Source organism: Mus caroli, unplaced genomic scaffold (genome assembly GCF_978045245.1).
Source record: "Mus caroli unplaced genomic scaffold, Mus_caroli_1 scaffold_10, whole genome shotgun sequence".
In the NCBI taxonomy this organism is placed as follows: Eukaryota; Metazoa; Chordata; class Mammalia; order Rodentia; family Muridae; genus Mus; species Mus caroli.
Genome location: NW_028227265.1, coordinates 42859137 through 42886843, shown reverse-complemented (window position 1 = coordinate 42886843; position 27707 = coordinate 42859137). Strand labels below are relative to the sequence as shown.

The window sequence follows — 27707 nt, the reverse complement described above, 5'->3', positions numbered from 1 at the left end:
GAGCAGGGTGATCTCAAACTCCTAAGTCTGATGCCTTAGCCACCAAGCTCTAGACTACAGGCGTGAACCATGACCAACCTTTCTCAAGACTTATCAAAATGGTAATTTCTGGCGTGGTCATGTGGTAAGGGTTATATAACCAACCAACACTTTGAAAATAAATGTGTACAAGAACAAGTACATACATTAACTGTAAAATTAACTGTAAAGTACATTATGTGTAAAATTAATTAAGTTCACAGTGAAGAATATATGAATCTCCACTGAATACATCATTTTGAGATTTTAAAGTCTAGGCAAAATACAGTGAAAGCACAAAATGACATTCCCCTAAAGACACTGAGTTGCTTTTCATCCAAGCATTGTGGCACTCATCTGTCCTCATAGCACCTGGGGAACTGAGATGAGATGATGTAGGATTCAGGGCCAACCAGGGCTTGTTTACTCTCTCTCTCTCTTTCTCTCTCTCTCTCTCTCTCTCTCTCTCTCTCTCGCACACACACACACACACACACACACACAGCTTTTCTAAACAGTCATACAAGTAAACATCTGGTTGTAATCCGTAGCTGAACTCTACCTTTTACCCCAACTATAACTACATAAGTTCAGGACAACCAACTCAATATAAGGCTTACCTGTTCTGAAAATGGCTAAGAGAACCAAACTCCATGATCTAGAATTGGAATTAGGATAAAGGAGAAACCCAAATTAATTCTCAGTGAGTTTCTAAGCTTTGGGTACTCACCAATGACCAGATTTCTGCTGTGATCATGAATGTACCTAGGGACATGACACTAAAGGCAAAATCCAGGACCCCACATTGGTTGGATGCTAATGACCTGTGAAGCAGTGTTTCAGGTTAAATACTTGTTCTTCATCTAACCCTACACATACTCACTATGATTTAATGATTTAACTCCATTTATTACATTAGGAAACTGGGCCCAAGGTCATACAGCTGGTTAAGATGGGTAGAGGTAAACTAGTACGTAGAAACTTGAAAATCAGACTGCAGAGTCAATACTCCACAACTGGAACTAGGAAATGATAAAACAACTCACTTTTCTTTACAAAGGAAGAGTGATCAGCGTTAATTAGTCATATTCCTAATGTCCTTGTGGGAATGAAAATGAGAGATGTCCAGTCTTTTTTGTGATTCAGAATAAAACACACTTCAAACAGTAGCATACAATCTTCTGCTCTAAATACACTCTGGGCCAGGAAAATGCCTTTGGACTTTATCAGACTTACGGGTTGGGGATACGCTCATGGGTAGAGCATTTGCAAGTGCTCGGCCCTACATGCAGTCCTCAGCTCCAGGGAAACAAAAAACAAAACAAAACAAAAAACCTAAAGCTAAAGTAAACACATTAAATTTTTTTTTTAATTTGCCAGATAATCTTTTAATGAGAATTATAAAAGACCAAAAACATTTTTTGCAAACTGCCTTTTTTAAAAAACAAATGATTTACTTTAATTACAAATACTGTGTATGATGCTGCACTCTTTTGCAAAACCAATAAATACAAGAACCAATTCAAACATGTGATTTGCCCAAGACATATGAAGAGAGGAAAAGCCTGATTTTTTTTAATTTATAGAAATCAGAGTTTACTCCCTAAGCTAACCTTTCAAAGAGTTAGCCTGACCTGACAGTGTGACTCCCGTAGGACAGTAACCTAGAGAGACAAAAGCATCCTGCACTCCCTTCAGCCTTGACAGCTGCTCTGCTACCTTGCCTTTCTGGAATTCCTATTTTCACAAAAGGGCTAAATTAAAAATATTTCTAATAAATTGATTGAAGGAAAAGAAAGTATGTACTGAACACAAACTTTTGACATTAAGCAATTATGAATATCAAAGACACTAACTTAAAAGGTACAAAAGTGAGAAAAACCTGAATTACAGAAAAGAAAGTCAAAATTTATTTAATGAAAAACTAGAATAAAAATTAGCAAATACACACATCAAAAAACAAAAACAAAACAAAAAAACAAAAACAAACCCACAGCAGCACTATGTGTTGACTCACAAGGGGAAAACAGTGGTCCATGACCACGCAGATGGCTTGTCAGTTAAAGGAAAACCAACCACACACGTGCACGCATGCGTGCACAGACACACACCCCCGAAAAATTGTCAACAATACAATCAATCTACAACAAACACAAAGTTCAGAAATATTTTACAATGTTTCCTTTCTTAATACAAAAGATGCCCATCTTGGGTATATATATTTTTTTCAGTGGTTTACTGTTGAATTATTTTTAAATATATTAGTGTTACTACATGCAACTGTTTCCTGTATTAACAGCTTTTCTTTTTATTTACCTTCATGTCTAGCTTCTACCTACCAGGAAAGTTTTAGGTTGGCAAGCAGATGGGTGCCTTATTCTCTGTGAAGTCAAATGCAAATTTTAAACACTGGCCAGAAATATTTGATTGCCGTTTCAACACATGGAAATAGTTACATTGATGCCTAAATTGCCATTTTCTGCAAAAAGCTGTGCAATGCTGGTGTCAAACACTAGGCAGTCACTATTCATAATGGCTGTTGCAATTCCCTCATGAATAGATCGAGGAGTCGCTTCCCAAGTCAATCGCCGCCTATGACCATTTAGCTCAAGTCGATATGCAAAATTTTCAGCTTGCTTGCGTGTTCCTATCAGTTGTACAATTGCAAAGAACTGCTGATGACCATCATATTTTTCTTGTTTCTCCAAGACTAACATGAAATGAAAGCCAAAACAAGACTGCATCATCACCCAGTCAACAGCACCAGGAAGGTTAATGTCTGTAGCAAGGAAAACTATGTCTTCTCCTTGCAGGGTGGTAATGGACTTGTGCTGATGCATCAGGTGGGGCATGACGGCATCCAAGGAGCCTTGCCACTTACAGGAAGCACCGGGGCAGGGGCAGGAGTAAGGCCTGAACTCACAGAGCTCCTCGTGCTCTGCCTTTTCGGTGTGTGGCAGAGTTATTTCACATCCAGAAGAGGCATATTTACAAGGGAAGAGTACTGAGTTGGCCACTTTCTCCATAGCCAAGTTGCGAATGGATCCCAATGGGCCCCGGCAGGTGGGACAACATGTAAGTTTGGGGCGACAGTTGCTACAAACAAGATGGCCACTCTGACACTGAAGAATAGGTGGCAACACATAGTCAAAGCAGACAGGACACTCAAAAAGACTCGCCAAGTCATTGTTGGATGCAGTTGTGCCGGTCAAGGCAGGTACCCTCTGGGATGGTGGACACTTTGAGGTGCCAGTGGGTAATGCTGTAGCAGTCTGACGGCTCATCTCTGTAAAGAAAAACAAGAAAATAAAAGAAGCAGGAGAAAAGGTTACAAATATAACACATTTATAAATATGTATGTATACATGTCATAAATACTTGTAAAACATATCACAAAATGTATCATAAATAAAAGAATAAAGTTAAATATAGGGATTTTTTTTGGTTTTAAAACCACATACAAATAAAATAAAAATTACAAGCTAAAGGTTAAATTTTTTTTGGAGTTATATAATGAGTAAACCATATTCCCAACATGTTCTATAGCATGTTTAAAATACCTTTCTGTTCTTAAAAGCACTGGAAATGGGTGGACTACACAGAATGGAATATGAACCACACCAGGCATTGTGGCCACGCGTTTAACCCCTGCACTCCAGACACACAAATAGGTGGGAATCGGGAAGTTTGAGGTCAGCCTGGTCTGAATACACAGTTTCAGACCAGGCAGGACTACATAGTAAGACCCAGTTTCAAAAAAAGATCCTAAACAATAAAGAACTACAAAACAGTATTAAGAACTTAAATACAGCTGGGCAGGGTCGCATGCACCTTTAACTCCCAACATTTGGGAGGCAGAAGCAAATGGATTTCTGAGTTTGAGGCCGGACTGACAGGACTAGTCCCACAAAATAAATAAATAAATAAATAAATAAATAAATAAATAAATAAATAAATACAGGGCTGAAGGCTGGAGAGGTGGCCTAGCGTTTAAAACACTGGTTGTTCTTCCAAGGACCAGGGTTCAAATCCTAGCACCCAAATGGCAGCTCATTAGAGGAATCCAGGTCACTCAAACATATGAAGAGCAGATATACATTCAGGCAAAGCACCCATACACATAAAATGAAAACAAGTATTTTTTAAAAGAAGAAAACCTTAAATACAATATAAAATGTATTTGGTCTCTCTCCACCTCCATCTATTTCTTCTCAAGTCTGAGTTTACTCATAGCTTCAGGACCCATTGCTTTAGTCCTATGTAGTTGATATGCCAAAGACCATCAGAGCCAGTTCAATTCCTCCCAGCAGTGACTAGCACTGTTAGTAGAAGTGTGGTGTGGGAATGGGCGCAGACATCATCATAGGGAAAGGAATTGCTGCCATCCTGTTATCTACCTGCAGCTATCTATCTAGTCCTTTTCTTCAAGTCAGCTAGGTATCATTTTTGTCTCCCATCAGTCAGTGCCCCCATCTCAAGGTTAAAGGAATAAGAAGTGGAGAACACCACAGACCACCAAACGCTGGGTAGGGATGAGCAGAGAACTCCCTGAGCCCATGGGTTCCCTCGTGTGGCTGCAGCTTTCACTCTAAGTACCCACAGGACTTCTGAGTCATCTGGACAAAGGACCAGATAGTGAGGGCCAAGCACAATACGCTCCTTTCCCTGGGACTCTGCCTCTGTGGGATACAGCAGGTCATAATGTGTCTCAGAAATTGACAAAAGATCAATCGGTGTCCTAACAGTGCACTCCCTGAGACGACACTAAATATAGCATTTCTTGCCAGTTATAATCATTCTGCTGCAAAGGTTTTACCATTTCAAAAGCAGTGGTTACAAATGTAGCCAAGTCAATATAACTGGAGTTCTAGACTGCAGCAGACAGTAGACACTGTCGATAAGGGAGCCAGGAGCAGCACTGCAAGTTTACATTTCTTCTCTTGTTACTAAAGCAATACTTTCAAGTTCAAAGGGCAAAAAGTACTAACAAATATTTAGCTTGCCTGTGGCCCTGGGTTTCCTCTCCAACACAGTGTAAAAAAAACCTCCCTCACAAGGCTCATGCCCATGGGATAAGAATAGAAAATTAATTAGCTCTCACCATCTGAAGCCCTGTGATCCAGGCATCCCGATAAAAAGAGCACTCTGTAATCTAGTTACCACCTGAGCAAATTCTTTATGCAGATGATTTATCCATTTTAGGTCACTTGTGAAACAATGGGTTTGGCATTACCAAAGTGGTCGGCTTCCCGCCTCCTCCACCGTGTTAAGTGTAGCTCACTCACTTAAAGGAACACAATAATTTGAAAAGTGATTTCTTCAAAAACAGCTGTGGTTACATCAAAGACCTCAGTTATATTTAAATACAATATAGCCAAGTTCATAAGAAAAACACTAGACCAGTGCCTAGATCTAGCAAAATATCTCTAGCACTTATCAGCACAAGTCCAGGTTCATGTTATAACATTTTTATTACCTTCCAAACACTGTAGAAAGCACACTAATTTCTACTGAGCATGAGCAACAAAATGTGGTCAGAGGCACAGAAAATTCCTATACCATTACCAAGAATGCAGCTCCATCTTGAGCCACAAGCCTCAACCTCGAAGCAGGACTACAGTAGAAACCAAGGACAAGTCTGCCGAAGTCGTGACACACCTGAAGCTTGCTTTAAATCGGGGTTGCTATAGCTCCACTGAACCCTCACTGCGGACCTCACAGAGCCAGACAAAGCGGTGCAGCCTAAACCAGAATCCACAGGTTCACACGGTCTGGTTTCTCTCTTAGAAACAGTTGTTTTTATGTTGGTACCTTTCCTCTTCCTGGTCCTGGTCCCAACCGTTGGCAAGCATGTGAGCAGGACTCCCTTCCAGGAATGCAGAAAGTGTGCAGGCTTCCAGGTCATGAGAATGGAGGCTTCAGGTTCCTGCAACCCCCAAGGCCAGCCTGCAGAAGCCCCTCCTGGGCTCTGGGCTCCTAAGCACAGAAGGCTGCTCGCTTCCATTCAGTCTTAAAAGTAGTTCAGCAGTGGCTTGTCCCCAGGAGACACAACACTTCCCATCAACTTTCCAAGCTGCGTGATCTTAAACCAGTGATCTCCACTAACTTAGCCAACAGAAGCCGGCCGGCGGCTCTGGCGTCCTGCAGCTTAGGCTTCAACACCTGGCAGGTGCTAGGGCAGAGCCAAGCGAGAGGGCGGGACTTCGCCTTAAGCCCCACCCTACAGCCCACCTGAGCTGCTCTGCCTGGCGCCACCAGCAACTTGAAGCCTGTACACTTGGTAGCAGTTGAGTCTAGTGGAATGTTTCCGGAGGTCACGATCTCAGTGCTTTCTTAAGGCTTCAGGGTAGGAAACAAACATACAGGGATGAAGGGAAGTACACAGCCAGGCAAGGTCTTTGTCCTGCGAATTCTCGTTTGCATAAAGTGAAAAGCATTCTCCCCAAACTCAATACTTCCAGGTCTCAACTACCATTTTCCTCAATTCTAACTCCGCTGCTTGTGGGCCAACCTACTTCAAACGCCCCCTTCCAATGCAGAGAATCGTAAGCACACTCAGAACAGGTAAAACTTTACTTCTACCTCCAAACTGAGATGGTACCCTCATCCCACTCTGGGAAAGCTTTCCTAACTGGCCTCATTAAACTAGAGTAGCTTGCCTTGTTTTTAAACAAACCTTATTACCCTTGCCCCATAAAGTCCTGTGCACCTCAGACTTGGACGGTGTCAGGGGAGCTTCAAAGGTTTAAGCTGGTCTTACATGATGCTTAGGACAACCTTCAACACAACCAAAACCTGGCGGGCAGTGAGGGCTCCAATAAAATGGGTTTTACCCACTTTCAGCAACTTCAACCCCATCATCCAGTTGCCCACCTTTTTCGTGTTCACTCATTTTCATCTTACTTTAATACTAGATTACACTGAACATCTCTAAGAACAGAAGTGCAACCCGGACTTTCTCAATTGTTCATCTCAAGCCCATTTTGGCAAAAAGCTAAACAGAAAAAAATAGTATTAACACCTTTTAATTTTGTCTTAATATTTTCAGAGTATGTAGCCACTGCTAGGTTTTTTGTTTGGGGGTGTTTTATCACTCACTGATCCCAGACTGCCACTGAACTCTGAGAGCCTGAAGATGACCTAAACTTCTGCTCTTCCAGTGTTCACCATCTCCCAGCAAATACTGAGATTGCTCACCATACCTAGTTTTATGTGGTGCCATGCCTTTTGAAAAACTAAGCAAGCACTAGATATAATCCAAGTGAGCTATCTCTCCAGCTTATATACATTTGTTAATGTGTATGTTTGCCTGACCCTAAAATCCTCTAGCCCAGAGGCTTGGCTGCCCTTCTCCTAGTTCCCCTTCCCTATTTAATCCAGCTTTTTTGATTACCAGGTCCGGTTATTTGTTTGTTTATTTACCCTTTACTCTTCCAGCCCTCCCCTCTCCCCTCTCTGGCCTGGCTCAAGGCCATGTTCTCTCAGGACTCTCCCAGATGTCCCTGTCTCTGACTATGCTCTATCTCAGGTCTACAACAAACCTCCTCTGCCACACCTATGAGCAGTCATGTCCTTCCTTTTTTATTTTTTCCATTCATCTGGCAATGAAATCATGGGATTGGCATATATGAGCTTTCTTCCTAAGGACTCCTCCTCTTTGAACCAAGCTGCTATGAGTCTCCTAAGATATGTCTGGATCATTTGTTCCTGCTGGCTTCTGCCATCTGTCAGATCTGATCCCAAATTCTACAGCTACTTCTTCCTTCACACAGTCTAAGCATTCCTCTCTGTCTATGCCCGAATGTCTGTCTCTACAGCTCCAAGGGTCTTTCTTCTACACCCTCCCGAGGCACCACCTGGGCACTCAACCTCACTCTCAGCTCTGACCTGCCACACTCATGTCCAGGTCTCACTACCAGGACATTTACTGTCTCCCTTTTCCCCTGCTCTGCTGGATCTCTCTCTACTGGATAAGTGTTACCCCAAGCTTCCAGCTTTATCTACTATTACTACAAATGCCACTTTTGTGCCAGGAGCTCCTCTGGCCCTACATGGGCCCCAGTCATGTGGGAAGGGACACCTTTCCTCTGTGATTTGGAAATTTTTTCTCTCTGCCATGTTTGCCATTCAGTTTGGGTTCACCCTGGATAGAAATTCTTGTCACAAAGACACTTCATCCACCTCAGCTCAGTTAGCTTTCTCTTGCCTCCCCCTAGGAACTGTAGGCCTACTAAGATATTTCTCTGCAGCTTCTGCTCCCAGCTGCCCCCTGAAGTTCCATCTCCCCTCTCAGCTGCCTACTCTACGTCTTCCTTAAGCCTGTTAGTAGGCTCTTCCCTTGGGCAGAACTCTAGTAGCTTCTCTAAACCCAAGCCCATCTGGGCCACTATGAGCTATCAGCTTTTGGAGCTTATAGAAAATCCCTCCAGTGGCTTGGGTTGTTGTTGTTGTTGTTGTTTTAGGGGTGGGGGTGCCCTCTCTGCCTCCTTCTCAAACTATAAACAGCTTGACCTCAGTACAGATCAATGGAAAAAATTGCCATACTTGATTTCCAACTGCCACGGCACAAATAAATAATCCCCTACCTTCTTCCACTCCCCACTCTTAGGCATCTTCCATCTCTCAATGCCTCTGCTACAACTTACTATGTATGTGATCCAACTCTGGTTTAGAATACACTGTATACGTGACTTAGATTCAATTTGTTGTTTTCAAAACAGGGTCTCTCTGCATAGCACTGGCTATCCTGAAACTCACAGAGATTCCCCTACTTTTAAAGGTGTGTGCTACCACTGCCTAGCTGGATTCAACTCTTGTTTTAAAAAATAGATCTTTAAATAAATAAATAAATCTTGGGCTGGAGAGATGGTTCAGAGGTTAAGAGCATTGACTGCTCTTCCACAGGTCCTGAGTTCAATTCCCAGCAACCACATGGTGGCTCACAACCATCTGTAATGGATTTGGTGCCCTCTTCTGGTGTGTCTGAAGACAGTTACAGTGCACCCATAAATACAATAAACAATTTTTTTTTTTTTTTTTTAATTTATTTTGGTTTTTCGAGACAGGGTTTCTCTGTATAGCTCTGGCTGTCCTGGGACTCACTTTGTAGACCAGGCTGGCCTCGAACTCAGAAATCCGCCTGCCTCTGCCTCCCGAGTGCTGGGATCAAAGGCGTGTGCCACCATGCACGGCACAAATCTTTTTTTAAAAAAAAAAATCTTTTAAATAATGGCCACATGACTGGTGACTGGCAGCCATCTTTACTAAGGTTAAAGGGTTCATGCCATGGGACTTAACTACCATCTTATGATAAAACAACACGTATACAGTTCCTACTGAACCCTCTGCTTCTCCTTTTAGACTAAGAAAACAACAGGTCTCCAAAATATTGTGGATTGGTATGGATACATGACCTTGAGTTCAAATTCCAAGTGGCAAAAATACTAATAAAATTATAACTATACAATTATGGATTTACACTTTATATTAGGGATTTGAGTTAAAAACCTTTAAACATGATGCACTTCTGCAAACATGAAGACCTAGTTCAACCGCTCGCTCACACATAAAAAGCCAAATGGAGGAGATACTTACTATTCCAGCACTGGGAAATGGAGACAGGAGGACTCCTGGAGCCTCTGGGCCAGCTAATCTAGCTACACTTAGCGGTGCACTCCAGGTCAACGAGACCCATTCTCAAAGGAGGTAAATGGGTTGTCCTCAGCTCTCTCTGTGTGTGTTAAAAAAAGGACATGACAGAAAGCTGACATGGAAAGGGGAACTCAAATTTGTGAAGCATGTGCTGCTTCCAAGATTCCCTATTTGAGGCTTTCATTTTGGGGGGGAAAAAAAAAACTATCAGAACCTCATAGTACTATGTAGAAGAAATACTAAAATATGGTTAATAAATAAAATGCTAGATTAAGAGTGAGTCTTCTTAGAAGTGATACATCATAGCATTTGAAGTGTTTACTAAAGAAGAGTACAGGGCTGGTGAGATGGCTCAGTGGGTAAGAGCACCCGACTGCTCTTCCGAAGGTCCAGAGTTCAAATCCCAGCAACCACATGGTGGCTCACAACCATCCATAACGAGATCTGGCGCCCTCTTCTGGAGTGTCTGAAGACAGCTACAGTGTACTTACATATAATAAATAAATCTTTAAAAAAAAAATGCCCTTTTGGGACTGGTGAGATGGCTCAGTGGGTAAGAGCACCCGACTGCTCTTCTGAAGGTCCAGAGTTCAAATCCCAGCAACCACATGGTGGCTCACAACCATCTGTAACAAAGATCTGATGCCCTCTTCTGGAGTGTCTAAAGACAGCTACAGTGTACTTACATATAATAAATAAATAAATCTTTAAAAAAAAAAAAAAAAAGAAGAGTACAGAGCCAGGCGGATGTGGCGCACGCCTTTAATCCCAGCACTTGGGAGGCGGAGACAGAGGCAGGCGGATTTCTGAGTTCGAGGCCAGCCTGGTCTACAAAGTGAGTTCCAGGACAGCCAGGGCTATACAGAGAAACCCCTCTTGAGGGGAAAAAAAAGTGCCCCCTGGAAACACTAGCTCTCAAACTCACTGCACTCTCCATCCATCAGGAGATCTTGTTAAAAACATGGCTCTAATGTGGCAGGTCTGAAGCTGGACTATGTCGTTTGGGTTTCATTTAGTTTCTTTTTTCTTTTAAATATAGCTTTTATTTTTAAATAATTACTTATTTCATATATATGAGTACACTGTAGCTGTCTTCAGACACCAGAAGAGGGCATCGGATCCCATTACAGATGGTTGTGAGTCACCCTGTGGTTGCTGGGAATTGAACTCAGGACCCCTGGAAGAGCAGTCAGTGTTCTTAACTGCTGAGCCATCTCTCAAGCCCCTCATTTGGTTTCATTTGTTGTTCTGCTGAGGATCTGGCCCAATTATAGCCAGCCTTGCCTCTCTCTTATTGAAACCAATCCCAAGAAATGAACTGCCTGAGGCATTGAGGGACAAGAGAAGGATCTTGTCTCCAACAGAAAGAAGTTTTACAACTTGCCAAATGACCTTGCAGGGAAGACAGGGACTACAGACAATGTTAGGGTAATACCTTGGTCACAGTGCTTACTTAGGTGCATCTCTCCCCATCCCTTTAAATTCTAGTTGGGGAGAGGCGTCAGTTATTGTTGTCTCTCTTCCCAAAGTGGCTACAGTGAACAAATTAATTCCCTTCTCTGCTTTTCATTAAGTTGGCTCTTTTCATTCATTTATTGGGGATGGGTGACCAAACCTTGCTTAATGGGGTCTTATGCTATAAACCCTGAGTCTAGTAACACAGGACCCTAAAATATTCCAGAGAAATTAGTGCTCCACCACTAGGCCATCTGTATTTTTCACAAACTCCTAAGTAAAGCCAGTACTACCGTTCACATGGAAGCTACAACATGGAGTCCATAACTAAGTATAAAAACTGAAAGGGGAATATCAAGTTATTAACAGAAGGCAGTGCCAGAAAAGCCAAAGTAAAAGACATATAAAAACTCAAATGTATATCATTGTTAGGATAAATTATCTTCCTTAAATTCTTCAAGGAACTCAAATTATTCCCATTTTTTTCAGAAAGTATTAAAATAATAATCAGATATATTTAACTATATGCAAAACCTCAAACAATAATGATGGAAGGAACCTTTAAGAAAACTACTATTGAAGTAATTAATCAAGAAATGGATGTCTAAATCCAGCACAGAGATACAAGCCCTAATCAATACTTTGGAGAGGGGAGAATGCAGTGCCCAAGTCCCTGAAATCTTTGTGTGCTAATGAATGGCTGAAAGCTGGGTGTTAACAGGTTAGGTAGAAGACAGCTGGTGGCCAAGAATACAGCTCTGTCTCTCAAAAACCTGACCTTTCAAAGAAGGGAGCTTCTTGGCTGGCTAAAGGTAGGGTTGATTGCAAAAGGCCAATGATTTAATCAACCATGTTGAAATAATGAAGCCTCCACAAAACTCCCACAAGTGCAGGGCTTAGTTTCCAGGAAAGGGTATGTAGAAGGGTCTGGAGGGTATACACAAGAGGAAGTCACAGGAGTTCCAAGCTCCTTCCCTTCTAACTTGCTTTATTCATTTCTTCTTCCTGGCTGTTCACCATATATTATTTATAATATTATTTATTACAATTGGACATCAGCAAAGTATGTCCCAGAGATCTGTGAGCCACCCTAGCTATCAACTCAGAGAAAGAAGTCTTATAAAGTCTATTTTATATCCAGGCACAGCATATTGTTGGTCAGACGTGTAAACTACAATTTTTGAGTGAACCTCTAGACCCAGAGCTTAACCTAGGGTCAAACTTCCAGGAGAGAGAGTATAGAACTGAATTACAGGGCACCCAACTGTTGCTGGCTGGGGAACTTGGTATGTATGAAACCCATGCCTATCTAAGGTTAAGGTTATTAAGAGGAAAGCAGAAAAGGGGTGTTTCCCCCTACTCAATTTAGCAAGGCAGTAATCATATGGTAAGGAAATAGTAACAGCACATGCAGCCATGACCCAGGCCACCCAGAGGGAACTGCCACAAAGCAGACTTGGATGCAACTTGATAAGAGTCGCCCAGAAGGATGAAGAGGGTGTGGCTTGAGAGCAGCACTTAAGGAGAAGCTCATAAAGAGAGTAGAGTGCATGGAGGTTTCACTTTCCTGTTTTTAAGTAGAAGATACCAGAACGCAATAAGCATTAAAGAGTCCAGTAAACAAAACAGGGAAGGAGAGCAAGTAACACCCTTAATAAGGTGAAGAAGGAAGACTTTTAATTCAAACAAGAACCAGTCTGTCAGAAGAAAAGAACTTCCCCTATGTAACTGGGTCTGGTGGGTCTGGCCAGTAATCCCAGCTACATGCAATGCTGAGGACAAGTAAAAGTGAATTCAGGGCCAGGCTGGGCAACTTCGTGAAATCCTATCTCAAAAACTTAAAAACACACACACAGGCTGTAGCTCAGTGGCAACACAGTGCTTGCAGCGCGTGCATGCCCATCTATGCACAAGGTGCTGTGCCTCGGGAAATAAAGGAACTTCCTCTCTATCAACAGAACAAAGAGTATGCATAGAGTCAGCCTAGAGAGGACTAAGAAAATTGCCTTCTCCATTTCCCATGCTGTAAAGGAAGCAGTTGCCCTCTCCTGGGGGAGGAGGATAGGTGAAAAGGACAAAGACAGGGTTTTGAAGGAATCCCTTTGACACATCAAGAGGACACTGTAAACCAGGCATGATAAGATGTGCCTTTAATCAGAGCAGGCAGAGGCAGAGTCTCTGAGTTCTCAGCCAGCTAGAGCTACAGAGTCCCTATCTTAAAAGCAACAAAACCCAACCAACTAAAGAGGGCACAGCAGACAGAAGCAAGCCTGCTAAATGTTACATCATCACTGTGAATCCTCTAAACCTCTTCCTACTGTCTTTCTTCAGCCAAAGGAAAAGTGATCTGTCATTATTAGCTCAGTATATTCTCTTATCAGTACACCAAACCCAAGAATAACTAAATGACTGCCAGCAGTGCTGGGTTCTCAAAGTATGTGGAACCCTGCAAATCTCGGATTTCACTGCAGTTGGTTCTACTAGACAGCACACACAATTAAAATGAAGTATTAGCATCCCATGAACAAAATACTTTACTATTCCAATACAATATTTTTCCTTCTTTATTCATAAGCAAGTCTAAGTCCTAGTTGATGACAGGAATTGTGGATAGTATTACACCCTATACATATTGTGGTTTGGAGATGACAAAGTTTAATTTAAAATTAGGCACACTTAGACTACCAATTACCAATAATTTACTCCATGTGTTCTCTGATTAAATCAAGAGATTTAATCTATTCTTCCCTATTAAATCAAGAACTTGACCTTTTCATTTAAAGAAAAGTTTCTACCTACTCTTAGATATTAATTGCTAGTATTAATAATCTTACGTTTCTGAGCTACTTGTTTAAATTTTCTTTCTCTTAAAATTCTATATGTATAAATGTTTTTGCTTCTGTGCACGTCTGTGCACCATGTGTGGCTGGTATCTGTGGAAGCCAGAAGAGAGCTTCAAATACCCTGCAACTGGTAGAGTAACAGCCATGAGCCACCATGTGGGTGCTGGGCCCCAAACCTGAGTCCTATGGAAGGGAAGCCAATTCTTTAACTGCTGAGCTCTCTCTCCAGCCCCCTCTTTTAAGGATAACCAGGATTATTCAGACCCTCACTATAGTGCCACACCACTCTATCTTCTGTTGACGGCATATCTTAGGTGGCTACTGACTGACTACAGGAGCGGTAGCACATACAGCATGGACAAACTAGAGGAGGGGGATTCATGACTCAGTAGGAAAGTAAGTGATTCCATCATAGAAATGGGAAATTTATGTATTCTCTCTGGAATTTTCCATGTATTTTTGGGACAGTTGGTCACAGATAAATGAAACTTCAGAAGCTAAAATGACGGATATAGGAAAATATAATAATAAATGTTTCCTTTTCCCATTTACCAATGTGGTACAGCTTTTCTATTAAATCCAGTGTCTCAAGAAAGCTTTAAAAAAGGTCAGACAACTAACTCAATATTTGAAAATCTTGCCTTTTCTACTTAGGCTAGGTAAGCTCTGCACTGTGTTCTGTTATTTAGTGAAACAAATGAAATGCAATATATGTTGATTTTAGGCATTCTTTACCCCCCAAGAGGCTGTTTGCAGGACTCTTTATTTTTATAAGAATGTCTAGACACACATGCAAAGCATCAGTAAATCTGAAATCCAAAATGACATGACACTTAATTGGGGGGGGGGGGGATATTACTCGTAAAGTCTATGCAAATATCCCCAAATCCAAAGAAACACCAGAATTTGAAACATTTCTCTGGGTCCAATGAGGCAAACTGGACCGGGCATTTAGCTCTCTGAATAAAACTTTGTGTTCATTTTGTCTTTGAAACAGGCTTTTGGGGCGGGAGAGATTGGTCAGCAGTTAAGAGTACTGACTGTTCTTCCAGAGGTCATGAGTTCAGTTCCCAGCAACCACATGGTGGCTCACAACCATCTGTAATGGGATTCCATGCCCTCTTCTGGTGTGCCTGAAGACAGCCACAGTGTAATCATATACATTAAGTAAATCTTAAAAAGAAAAAAAGGAAACAGGCTCTCATGTCACCTACACTCGTCTCTAACTCACCAGGATGATCTTGAACCCTTGGTCCTCTGTGCTACCATGGTCAGTTTATGAAATACTGTAGATCAAACCCAGAGCTTCATTCCCATTCATGTTAGATAAAAACACTACCAACTAAACTCTATCTATCCCCAGCTGGGTATTCTGACCTCCAGAACAATCTGTCTGCATGCTGACCAGACTGCATGCATTCCACAAGTGCCTTAAATAAATTTAGCACACTGAATGTACTGAACTATAATATTTCAGTACATTTTGTTTGCAAGTTGTGAACTGTCACCAACATATGACGAAGTTTACAGATCAGCTTCCTGTCTTGTAAACTTTATTCACTAACTGTGGTGGTTTCTATCTCACCAATCCTTCTCAGTGATGTCTGATTGCTGATTTTCTCTCCAAATGCCTGCACTTCAGAGTTGCCCACAGCCACTTTTCTTACACTGGTAACTTGACTGATTCTGTAAAAATTTCTAAGAACTTAAATTTGTATCTCTAGGTACAGCCTTCACCAGAATCTAGCCAGGTAAATGGATGGATTAGAAAAGATCATATTGAATGAGGTAACTCAGACTCAGAAAGACAACATCGAAAGCTTGCTCTCTCTCTCATCTGAGGATCCTAGGTTCAAGTCTTCAGATTGAGTATAAATAAAACCTGGAGTGACCTCATAAACCAGGAAAGTAAAGGGAACCATGAAGAGGAGGAAGAGCAACAGAGAGGAATAACAGATTACAAGGAATTGGTGGAAGATATGGGAAAATAGGGCTGGGGGGAGGGGTGCTGGTAGGGAACTAGCCCAGGAGGAGGGAGATGAACCACAAAAGGAGGACAGAATAACAGGAAGGCTGTCTGAAAAAGTAATAAGGAATCATTTACTATCTATCTACCCAATACTACACACATACATATAAATCTATGAATAAAATATACATATATGGTTTAAATGAAAAATTTCCTTCTGGGCTGACAATGCTTCCCTATAAGACATAGTGCAGCTAACAAAAAAACCCAACAGCATTCAAAAGAAACCTTTTCTGAGTTGGCCAGCGCTATTCAACAGACCCCCCAAACATTACAGGCTATTGCTATTGCCCTTGGTTGTCTCCCAGAGGCAGAAAGTAAGTTCCTATTATTGAAGATAGTATGTACTTCGGACACAGGACCCAGAAACCCTGGACTAGATCTAACCTGAAAGCCTCCTCTCTGAGGACTAGCTTTCTTGGTACCACAAGGTGCCCATGCAAGCTTCCAAAGGATGAAAGCATCCAATACTCCTACCCAGCTACGAAACCTTTGACACACAGTAACCACAAGAGTGCAGTGGCATGACTATCTTGGCAGTAACCAATAGCTCACTAAATGGACATGAAGTCTACCCAACAATAAGGAAAGCTTGTCTGGTACCGGAAACCTAGCCAATTTCCTAGGACTAGTGAAGTCATGGATCTTGGAGGAAAAACCTACAGCCACCACTTTACTACACCAACATAATTCCTAACTACATTCTAAATATTTATCCTTTTACACACAGTTAAGTGTTTTCACCCCCCTCATCAAAGGAAATTCTCTTCCTAACAGACCATTACAAAAAACTAAAACCAATCAAAAAGCAGAGAACAAGAGACTGTGTGGTGCCCAGTCCCAACTAACACATTTACAACAGAATTCCTGCACCCTAAGGATTAGGTTTAGAGTGATCACTGAGTAAAAGGGAAGAGAAAGTGGAAAGATTGTTAAGAGACAGAGAATCTGGGAGTAGTGGCACACTTTTAATCCCAGCACCTGGAAGGCAGAGGTGGGTAGATTTCTGTGAGTTCAAAAGCCAGCCTGGATTACAAAGTGAGTTCCAGGATAGCTAGGACTGTTACATGAAGAAACCCTGTCACAAACAAAACAAACAAACAAACAAAAATGAGACATAGAAGAAAACAAGTTTGTCAGTTTGCTGTGAGACTGTCTCCTAGAAATGTCAGAAACTAAACCCATGTTGTCTCTCTTATAAACAAGGCTACCTAAACAAGACCTAAAAAATTACACCACTGGTGGACCTGCTAACATGAAGTGGGAAGATTCTCAGGAAGCCTCAATCCTACAAAAAGAGCTATAAGCAAATCGGGGAAGCTGAGAGGAGAAAACAACTGGCGGTCTCCAGGGAAGAATTCGCCTCCCCTGAGTTCCAGTAACAAGTGGCCAACTCTGAGATCACACAATGCACAGAGTTAGCACTATACAAGCTGAGCGTGGTTTATCTATGTGTCATTTAACACACATAACAGAGAAAAAGAGGCCATGAGTTTGAGAGAGCAAGTCGGGAGTGCATGGGAGGACAGAAGGAGGAAAAGGGAAAAATTATCTTAATTATAATTTTTTAAAAATAATTTGTAAAAAGTTTCTCTAGTACAAATTAAAACAACAAAAAAATCTGTCTGTAATTTCAGCACACAATCATCTTATTTCCCCTCCTAAAAAAAAAAAAAGTATGAATCTAACCATTCCTCAGCATCTTTACAGTATCATCTGGCCCAAGACAGCATCTTCTCCCCTAGAAGATTGATTACAATATCTTCCTAATTCAGTCTTCCTCTCTTTCCATATCTGTCTCCCACACTAATATGCCTAAGCACAGCAAGCTTAGTCCAATTCAACTTTATATCACATTATCTCATTCCTTTGCTCCACACCCTCTCCTGGCTGCTCATACAAGAATGAAAACTAAAATCCTATAAATGGCCAATATGATGATGTGCCTGCAATATTCTTTATCGATCTCTTCTTTCTCCCTACTCTTCCATGACAAGGCTAGGTTGTTCTATTGGACCTTGTCTTCAAACACTTTTCTCCTAGATGTCCACATGGCTAACTTCTTGACTTCCTTCAAATCTTCGTACATACATTATTTCCTTAATAAGACCAACCCTGTTTCTCTATTTTGAATTGTAACCGTAATCTGACCATGGTGGAGCATGTCTGCAATCTGAGAGATGACACAGTAAGACCCTCATTCAAGGGAGCTGGAGAGATGACTCAGCGGTTAAGCACACTTGCTGCTCTTCCAGGACCCAGGTTCAATTCCCAGCACCCACATGGCAGCTCACAACTGTCTGTAATTCCAGGAGATCCAACATCCTTACACAACATACATGCTGTGAGGTGTCTTCTAACTTCCATACACATTGTCATGCAACATGGACATGTGAACACACCCCGTACACATCATACACACATTAAAATGTAATTTAAAAAAAAAAAAAAAGATTTTTAACCAAAAAAACTCAACCTGTGCCCTGACTACTAGCCCCTCTTTTGTGCGTTCCTAAAACCTTTAAACATCTTAACCCTCTTCTTTCCTTACTTCCCAGCACTCTCTAGTGTCTATTCCTTAGACTATTATTACTTTGTACATACTATACAATTTACTTATGTTTATTGTTCCAGGACCATTCACCCTTACCAGGAAGGTGAAATTTGTCTAGTTCACGATGTACCTCAAATACTTAAAACAATACTTGGTGCACACAGCATAACCTCAATAAACATTTCTTGGATGGATAAGTAGAAAGCACAGAAGCACTGCACTTTTGAACAGCAACATCCAATGACAAAGCAATATGGTATTGCTTTAAATTCTTGAAGACTCATCTATTCAAATCAAACTATGTTGAGAGCAAACTAATGATGCAAGGTCTTGAAATACTACCCCATCTATATGTGTTCTCTGGAAACTGGACACGCTCTTCAAAGCTAAGGCAATGAAGTAAGAAGAAACAAGGACTGCAGTAAACAGCACTAAAATAAGTTCAGTCAGTAAAGAGAGTTTTAAGAAGGACAACTTAGGCTAGGAAAGGCAGTGACCTACCTGCAGCCTACAAGTGACTTGAACATTTAGAAGAGTAGCAAGGGATATGATGATAGCTACAGCAAAGCACCGAAAACAAAGTAAAGCATAAAACAAAAGGAGTACTAGCTGTAAGAAATAGAACTTAGATAGTATGGGGGAAATGGTAACACCATCTTTTACTATGTTGATCCAATTATAAGCTACCTGTCTCAACAAGCTGAGGCACACACAGACCAGGGAAGAGTAAGGGTAGCAGTGGGGAGGTCCATCCACAGCAGGAAACCAACAGACAGAGATAAGCATAAAAATAGTCAGCTAGCCTGCTGTCCCAGAAAAGCAAGAAGGGAGTTGTCCTTTAAAAACTTGTAGCTGGCCCAGGGTTAAGAGCACCCTGGCTGTTCTTCCTGAGCTGGGTTAAGTTCCCAGCACCTACACAGCAGTTCACATCTGTCTATAACTCCAGGTCCAAAGGATGCAATGCCCTCTTATGGTCTCCTCAGGCACTAGGCATGCATCTGGTGCATATAGGCAAAACACCAAATACTAAAAATTGTAACCCTCGAGAGGGCTGTGAGCCAGCTTCTGTAAAGCTGAGTGACAGAACATTTGCCTGGCACTTGAGAGGCCCTATGTTCCATCCCTAACACAATAAAACAAGAATCTTGCAGAAGCTAGGCATAGTGGCTCACACCTGCAGTCTCCATGCTTGGGTGGCAGACACAGGATGGTTGCTGTAAGTTAACCAGACAGGACTACACAGTGAATTCCAATCTGGGCTACACAGCCAGACCCTGTCTCACAACCAAACAAAAAACACAAAAACTTGTGAATTTTACACTAGATACAAAACTTTTTCAACCAAAGTGTAAGTTCAAAAAAGTAAGGAAGTGACATATAGAAACTTGTTTTCAAAGATTTCAGTCTTAACTCTTGGCAAAAATGTGGGGAAGTAGCCTTGGGGAATACTTAATGTAAAAGCCTCTCTCTCATACTTAAGCAGTTTATACCACAATAGTAAGTGTATATTTCTGTGATCCAGCACACTGTCTACCAAGGGTCTTTCTACTGATTCACATGTTGGCAAAGGTATATGAACACAACTGCCTACAATTCCATGATAGAAAGGCATAAACTGAAAACAGTTATTCCTTAAGAAAGTGGTTTAAATGTGGTCCAGATAACAGAGTACTGTGGTACGTAAGACTACCATATATTATCCATGTAAAAATCAACTGCTAAAATGCAGGTATCTGGGGACACAGCTCAAGGGTAAAGCACTCATCTAGCATGTCTTAGGCTCTACACTTGACCCCAGTACCACAGCTCAAGAGTAAAGCACTCATCTAGCATGTCTTAGGCTCTACACTTGACCCCAGTACCACAGCTCAAGGGTAAAGCACTCATCTAGCATGTCTTAGGCTCTAGACTTGACCCCAGTACCACAGCTCAAGGGTAAAGCACTCATCTAGCATGTCTTAGGCTCTACACTTGACCCCAGTACCACAGCTCAAGGGTAAAGCACTCATCTAGCATGTCTTAGGCTCTAGACTTGACCCCAGTACCACAGCTCAAGGGTAAAGCACTCATCTAGCATGTCTTAGGCTCTAGACTTGACCCCAGTACCACAGCTCAAGGGTAAAGCACTCATCTAGCATGTCTTAGGCTCTACACTTGACCCCCAGTACCACAAAAGAGCAACAAGAATAATAATAAGCAGAGGGAGGAATGGTACAGAATAGAATCAGCACAGGACATGGGGCAAATGAACCTACAATCACAAATAAGTTAAGTTATATGATATCAAAATGTATAAGCACAATTCCTTTTGATATGGCTGTTCAACAATTACTAACAGATATCAATCATTTAAAGAGAAAATGCCTATTTCAGTCATAGCAAAAAATTAAATTTAAAATATGTATGGCTGGGGTTGAAGAGAAGGCTCAGTGGTTAAGAGCATGCCTGTTCCTGCAGAGGACCTGAGTTCAGCTCCCAGTACCCACACTGGGCAGCACACAACAGCCTGTGTCTCCAGCTCCAAGAGATCCAACATCTTCCTCTGGCTTCCGAGGGCACAGCATACTCATGCATAAACCCACACACAGACACATAATTTGAAAATAAGTACATGTTGTAAATGAGAAAACCTATAAACTGGGAGTTGAAAAGATGGCCTGGTGCTTAAGAGCACTTACTGCTCCTACAAAGGACCTAGGTTTGGTTCCCAGCACCTACATGGCCTCTCACAACTGCCTATAACTCCAGTTCCAGGAGTTCCAGCTACAAAGAGAACCTCTCACAGAAAACCAAAAAGGAAAGAGAAAAGGAGAAAGGAGAAAAGGAAATATTTCTCACTGGCAGTCTCTGTTTATAAATACAGATTTTTTTCTCCTTCTGGTTCATGTAACAAAACCTCTGTTCAAAACCAAAAAAAAAAAAAATGTACAAATAAAAATACAAATAAGTCCAATATGTTGAACTTAATGAAAAATCTTTGCCAAACAGAATCACTTGGTCAGACTTCATCAGCATTATCAAACTGCAGTTTCTGTTGACTTAAAGCAAAGCCTGTCCCAGCCTGCGCTCTCATGCGCACACGCGCGCACACGCACGCACACACACACACGCACGCACACGCACACACACACACACACGCACACGCACACACACACGCACGCACGCACGCACACACACACGCACACACACACACACACGCACACACACACACGCACACACACGCACACACACGCACACGCACGCACACGCACGCACACGCACACACACGCACGCACGCACGCACGCACGCACGCACACACACACACACGCACGCACACGCACGCACACGCACACACACACGCACGCACACACGCCATGCATAAGTACTGGGATGCAATGTCATGGCTGGTGACCTTGTCAGGAACAAACTCCACAAGAACCAAAACAGATGGGAAGGAGCCCATGCAGAGTTAATCCATTCCTAGAAAGCTCAGAAACAAGTAAATTCCATCTGTGGCATTCAAAGGCAAGAGGTGCCTCCTGTGGGGTGGGATTAAGATGAGGAAAGAGGGTTTCTTGCTCTGATGGTGTTCTTAACCCAGGGCACTGGTTACAACAGGGGGTGGTTCACTTTAAGGAAACTCAAGGCCTACACAGGATTTGAGTACCTTTCTATTTCTACTTATTTAAAGTGTCATCAAAAAAGCTTATATTTAAGAACCAAAGTGCCCCAGGCAGTGGTGGCGCACGCCCTTAATCCCAGCACTTGGGAAGCAGAGGCAGGTGGTTCTCTGAGCTCTAGGCCAGCCTAGTTTACAGAGTGAGCTCCAGGACTGCCAGGGCTATACAGAGAAACCCTGTCTCCAAAACAAAACAAACCAACCAAACAACAAAAAAAAAAAAAACCCCACAAAAACAAAACAAAAACCCCAGCAGAACCAAAGCGCATCACTCAATTGCTTTAGTACTCCCCTAGGATCTCCTTGAACAACAATCAGGAGCCAGTTGGTAGCAGCTCTTCTTTCTTCCTCCTCAGATGTCTGAACCCATTTCTAGACCTCTGATCTGCCACACACAACAGGTATACCTGCATTTACCCAGGGTTTCACCTCACCTTTCACAAAGAACAGAAGAAACCACCAAAGCCAAAACTCCCTTATATTTATATTCCCTCCATCAAGCTTGCACATTAACTTTCCTCCCTTGAGAATTTAAGAATCGAGCCTGCCATCTTCCCACTTCTAATGTTACCATTCCCTCTTGGACCAGCTCTCTCCAACTCAAGCAAGCATGCACCGCTTGCCCCCATCTAGCTTCTGTCACTGTATACCTCTGGTTTTCTTTCTGCCTCTGACTTCATAGATTATCTCAACATAGGCACATCAGAGCTCTAAATTTTACTGCCATCCTGGCTCATCACACCTCCTCCAATCTTCTTCATCTTGACAAGTGGCAACACAGCCCAGTCAGTCTAGCCAGAAATCCTATTCCTCCCTTCCCCTACCTCTCATATCTAACTCATCAGCAAGATCTGTTATTATGTATCCAAAATATACCTCAAATTCTCTACTTCTCTTCATCTTTACTGCCAGCTCTTTAATCCAGATCATAATTAGCTAACACAGGTTATAAAAAATAATCAAGTTTCCAAACAACTAAAATGACCTTTAAAAGTCAGTGGACTGTTATCCTGGTAAGTAAACCTTTTTGAGTTTTCTCAGTACTCTTTCCCCCCACCCCCACCTCCAGTTTTTCGAGATAGGGTTTCTCTGTGTAGCCCTGGCTGTCCTGGAACTCACTCTGTAGAACAATCTGGCCTCGAACTCAGAAATCCACCTGCTTCTGCCTCCCAAGTGCTGGGATTAAAGGGGTGCAGCATCAGTACTCTTAAATACACATTTCCTTGCTGGCTTGATAGAATCTGACCCACCTGCCTGCTTCCTCAGCCCATCACTTCACTTCAGTGACACTCTCCTGGCTCCTTGAATACTCCAAATCCCTGCAGCCTCAAGACCTTTACTAGATTGCTCCCCTGATTCAAAGTTCCTCATCTCCCTTCAAATGTTACCACCCCAAGCAGCAGTTGTCCCTACCACTCTGTCTCTACTTCAGTACCTTTGACTACTTTTATATTTATAGTACATAAAATAACTTGCAATTTTACCTCTTCATTAGACTGTAACTGATAACATTTAAAAGTATTTTACTGCATTTTTGATTATTTATTCTATGTGTACATTGTTTTTTAATGCAGAAGTAGGCAGTATGTCTGCTCTCAAGGATCTTAGGTGTGTGTACTCTTCAATGTCTGTTGATCCTGGAAGCACACAGTCCATCGAAAAGGAGGCAACAGACGGGGCCAGGTCAGGCAACTGACAGATGACAGAGCCAAAAGACATATCCAGGTCTGTCTCTTAATGGCCTATCCTTTCAATAACACAATTACAATGGCACTTCAAGAATAGGCCCTGGGAGGTTCGAAGAGTAATATACTTAACAGCTGTTCACATGGTATTGGAAACTAAAGCTCAGAGACACTAATCCCAAAGTAGCAAAAACACACAACCACAAAGTACCACAAAAATGTACAGTGCTCAAGGAACAAAATAATCTAGTTTGAATAGGTAGGGCAAAAGTGAAACCCTAGGGTAATGCTGGCAAAGCCTATTAAGTCAGTGTAAAACTGCCAGTCATTTACATCGACTTACTCAGCACCTACTATATGCCAACAGAGTGAAGAACACACATGTGAACAAGGCTAACTCTCAAAGAGATTACAGCCTATTTAGGGCAGCAAAGAACCAGAGAAAAGCAGCAGCTCAGAAGACACTGCAGTGGAGATGGGATATTGTGGGCACATGGAAAGATGGCACCCGATTCCATGTGGGAAAAAGTTCACAAAGAGCTCAGCTGATGATGACCTGGCTATTGTGAATTTAGTAGAAAGAGAAGGACCTGGAAGCACACAGTCTATCGAAAAGGAAGCAATAGAGAGGGCCCGCTCAGACAAGGCTCTGTACTTCCTAACACATTAAGGATTGTGGGACCACATTCTGAAGGCCTTTTCAGTCAGGTTCAGAGGTTTAATTAGAAAGCTCATTTACACTGGTAACACTAGGCAGCCAGAAGAACGGCTACCTCAGGGTTGGGGGGCTGGCTTAGTTAAGAGCACTTGTTCCAGAGGACCCCAGTACAGATCAGGCAGCTCACAGCTACCTCCAGCCTCCAGGAAACCCTCGTCCAACCTCAGCCAGCAGACAACTAACTACCAGTAACTATCAATATTGTAAAGGAGGAATTTTCTTCTTCAGATTTGTCTGTTTCTGATTCTAAAGATCTGATGAAGGCAAGGTCTAAATGAAATACATCAAACATTTCAATATTTCACAAATTGCATATAGAAATTTCTATTTTTATTTAAAAGATCTGAAACATTCAATTAAGAGAATTTCCAGTCTTTAAAACCTTAGTGTATCAACTACCATAAAGTATAATTTAAGCAGTCATCTAAAACTATGCAAAGTCACTAAACTTGTTTTGTTACCTTAATTATGTAAGACTGGTTTTCAAAATACCTTATCCATTGAAAACAAAATCCTACTCTTCAAATCAGTAGCTCATCTGGGTACTTCGCTTGAAACATGTGAATTTTTATAGAATATCACATTCTTCTTAATTACAGACATTAAGACTATAGTGATTTTTATTTGTCTGTTTGTTTGGTTGGTTTTGGTAACATGGTTTCACTAGATTGCCAAGGCTGACCTTAAACCTTTCTATTCTCCTGCCTCAGCCTCTCAAATGTTGAAATTCCTGTCAACTAATGTGAGTTCAGGTTTCTACCACCAAGTTCAGCTTTCTGATGTAGGAATTTCCTCCAAGGTTTAAGGGAGCAGATATTCTGAAGCAAAATAAATTGCTTATGTTTCTAAATGTAATCTTTTCTTTCTTTTTTTTTTAACTATCCAGTCAAATTTGCAATTCCCCAAATTTGTTACACTGTTTCAGTTTTAAATACTGTTACAAAACTAGTGCAAACATGGGGGGGCGGGGCGGTCTTGAACCAATTCACAAATAATAAAGTTAAAGCCCACTTTAAGTAAAAAGCTCTGGACAAAACTGAGACTAAAGACTACAAGTTGTATTGATATTTAAATTTCTAAAAACAAAAACGTATGGTTAATTTATGGAACCCACTTTTGGAAAATCTTCCTCTACCAGTCACCAGTCACAAACTTATCCCATAGGTAAACACATTCCCCACCACGTGAGCGAGCCACTCCGCTCCGCTCCTAGACAGTTACTATGCCATCCCATTTGTCACAGCAGGCTTTGCTCTTCAGCAGCTTCTGAAGGAGACAGTGACACCACAGGTAACGACACTAATTAAAGGGAGTCACTGTCCTACTTTTCCAAGTTAGGTAATTGAAGTCCTTGAAAGTGAACTGATCCATAAACTAAGCCTGCTTAAAGGAAACTTCAGTGACTTTCCAAATTCCACCACGTAAATAAGTAATTTACCCATTCACATCCCGTATCGCTCAAATCCCAAAATTCCATCATCTCAGAAAGCATAGCATTCTGTCCTCTAAACCCTTTCATTTCTTAAAACAGTAAAACCCAAATACCAACCCGGTTTTATATAACCCGATTTCAAACATTTTGGGCTATGGACTTCCAACGCATCCACGCCAAAATAACTTAAGCGTATTTTATGAGGCAAGAACCTTTAGCAGTAATCATTTACTGTAAGAGCTTAGCACTTACTCTAAGAGCTCTCTGCACATCAACTAGTTCCCATCTCATCGGTTCTCAAAAGGCTTGAGACAAATACTCTCCATTAGACCCATTTTGCAGATTAGAAAAATGAAGCACCAAAATCGTGCCCAAGGTCACACAAACCCGTGGGGCAGGATTGGAATCAAAGCAGGAGGGCAGAGTTCGGAGCCCATGCTCCAAACGCTTTTACAAGTTAACATTTCACCCTGGACAATAGCCTAGCAAGAAATGGTAAATGCTCAACGCTAGGAAGAGCGGTTAAGATCCCTGTCCTACATCCACGTTCAGGGCTTCCATGACTTTGACAAATCAGCTACATGGCCTCATTTACCGAATGCACAAATATGACTCTTATGCCAGGGCAAACAAATTCTGTATCTTTCCAGGAACGGACGGTCCGCAGCGGCCCAGGGCGTACACACTAAGTTGCATCTGGGAGCTTGGAGGGACCCCGAACTATCCCGCAAAGGAAGCTGGGCGGAGCAAGGCTTAGGCTTAAAGGCTGGAGCGGCCCAGGCGGGCGTCCGCGCGCTCGCTCGTGGCGACATAAACAAGGGAGGAGGCTGCGTTCTTCCCCGCACAATAAAGGAGCGGGTCCGGGGGAGGCCGCCCTCCCGGAGCCGCCGAGGCAAGGCCCGACCGCGGCCCGCGAAGCGCGCGGCTGACCTCCGCCATGTTGGCCGTACACCGGGCCACACAACAAAGACTGAGCGAGGGCGCGGGCCGTAGCCTCGGCGCGCCCGCCCGCCCTCCGCCTCTCGGAGCCGCGGCTGTCGGCTGGGCCCGCCTGGAGAGGCCGAGACAAAGGCGTCGCGGCTCCGCGAGGGGACCCGCCGGCCCTCCCCGGGCCGCGGCCGGCTCCTCCCTCCAGGCCGCCCGCTTACCTGTGGGCGGAGAGCGCGCCGCGGACCCCGGCCCCGTCTAACGCGCCCGGTCGCCAGCTGCCGCCGCCGCCGCCGCCACCGCCACCGTCACCGCCGCCACCGCGGGCCGCGCCTCCACCTCTCCCGGCGCCGAGACCGACGGGACACCCTGGGCCGCCGCCCTCGAGAGCGCGCCCGCCCGCCCGGCAGCCCGGCTTCCCTGCCGCCGCCGCCGCCCCGCGCGCTCTCGAGCTCGCCGCGCGCGCCCGCTAAGTACCACACACTGCGGCGGCCGCCATGAGCGGGCGCGCGCACCGAGCCCGGCTGGGCGGGGCTTCCCACGGCCACGCACGCGCAGAAGCGGCTGGCGGCTCCTGCCGGCACTCGGTGGCGGTTGGCGTCGAGACGCTTCGGTTACCGGAGCAGCGTCCCGAGCATCCCCACGAGGCGGCTGCGCTGTCTCGGGCCGCTCCTGTGGGATTGACTGGGTTCGCGCCGCCCTCCCTCCGGGTCCGCGGTCTGTAGCGGCCTCCACG

The 27707-nt window shown here is 43.0% G+C and overlaps 1 protein-coding gene across 2 annotated transcripts; it reads right to left on the bottom strand.

Annotated features, from left to right (window-relative positions):
* Nucleotides 1–1361: 1361 nt before the first annotated feature.
* Siah1 (siah E3 ubiquitin protein ligase 1) lies at nt 1362–27707 on the bottom strand. 2 transcript variants are annotated; one of them, XM_021169893.3, is made up of 2 exons: nt 5830–6267; nt 1362–3304 (listed from the first exon to the last, which is right to left on the bottom strand). In XM_021169893.3, the coding sequence occupies exons 1-2, from the start codon at nt 6020–6022 to the stop codon at nt 2454–2456; spliced, it is 1044 nt and encodes a 347-aa protein (XP_021025552.1). In that variant the 5' UTR covers nt 6023–6267; the 3' UTR covers nt 1362–2453. The 2 variants fall into 2 exon arrangements, with proteins under 2 accessions (XP_021025552.1, XP_021025553.1); XM_021169894.3 differs by lacking the exon at nt 5830–6267 and adding an exon at nt 27193–27707 and having other exon boundaries at nt 1363–3304.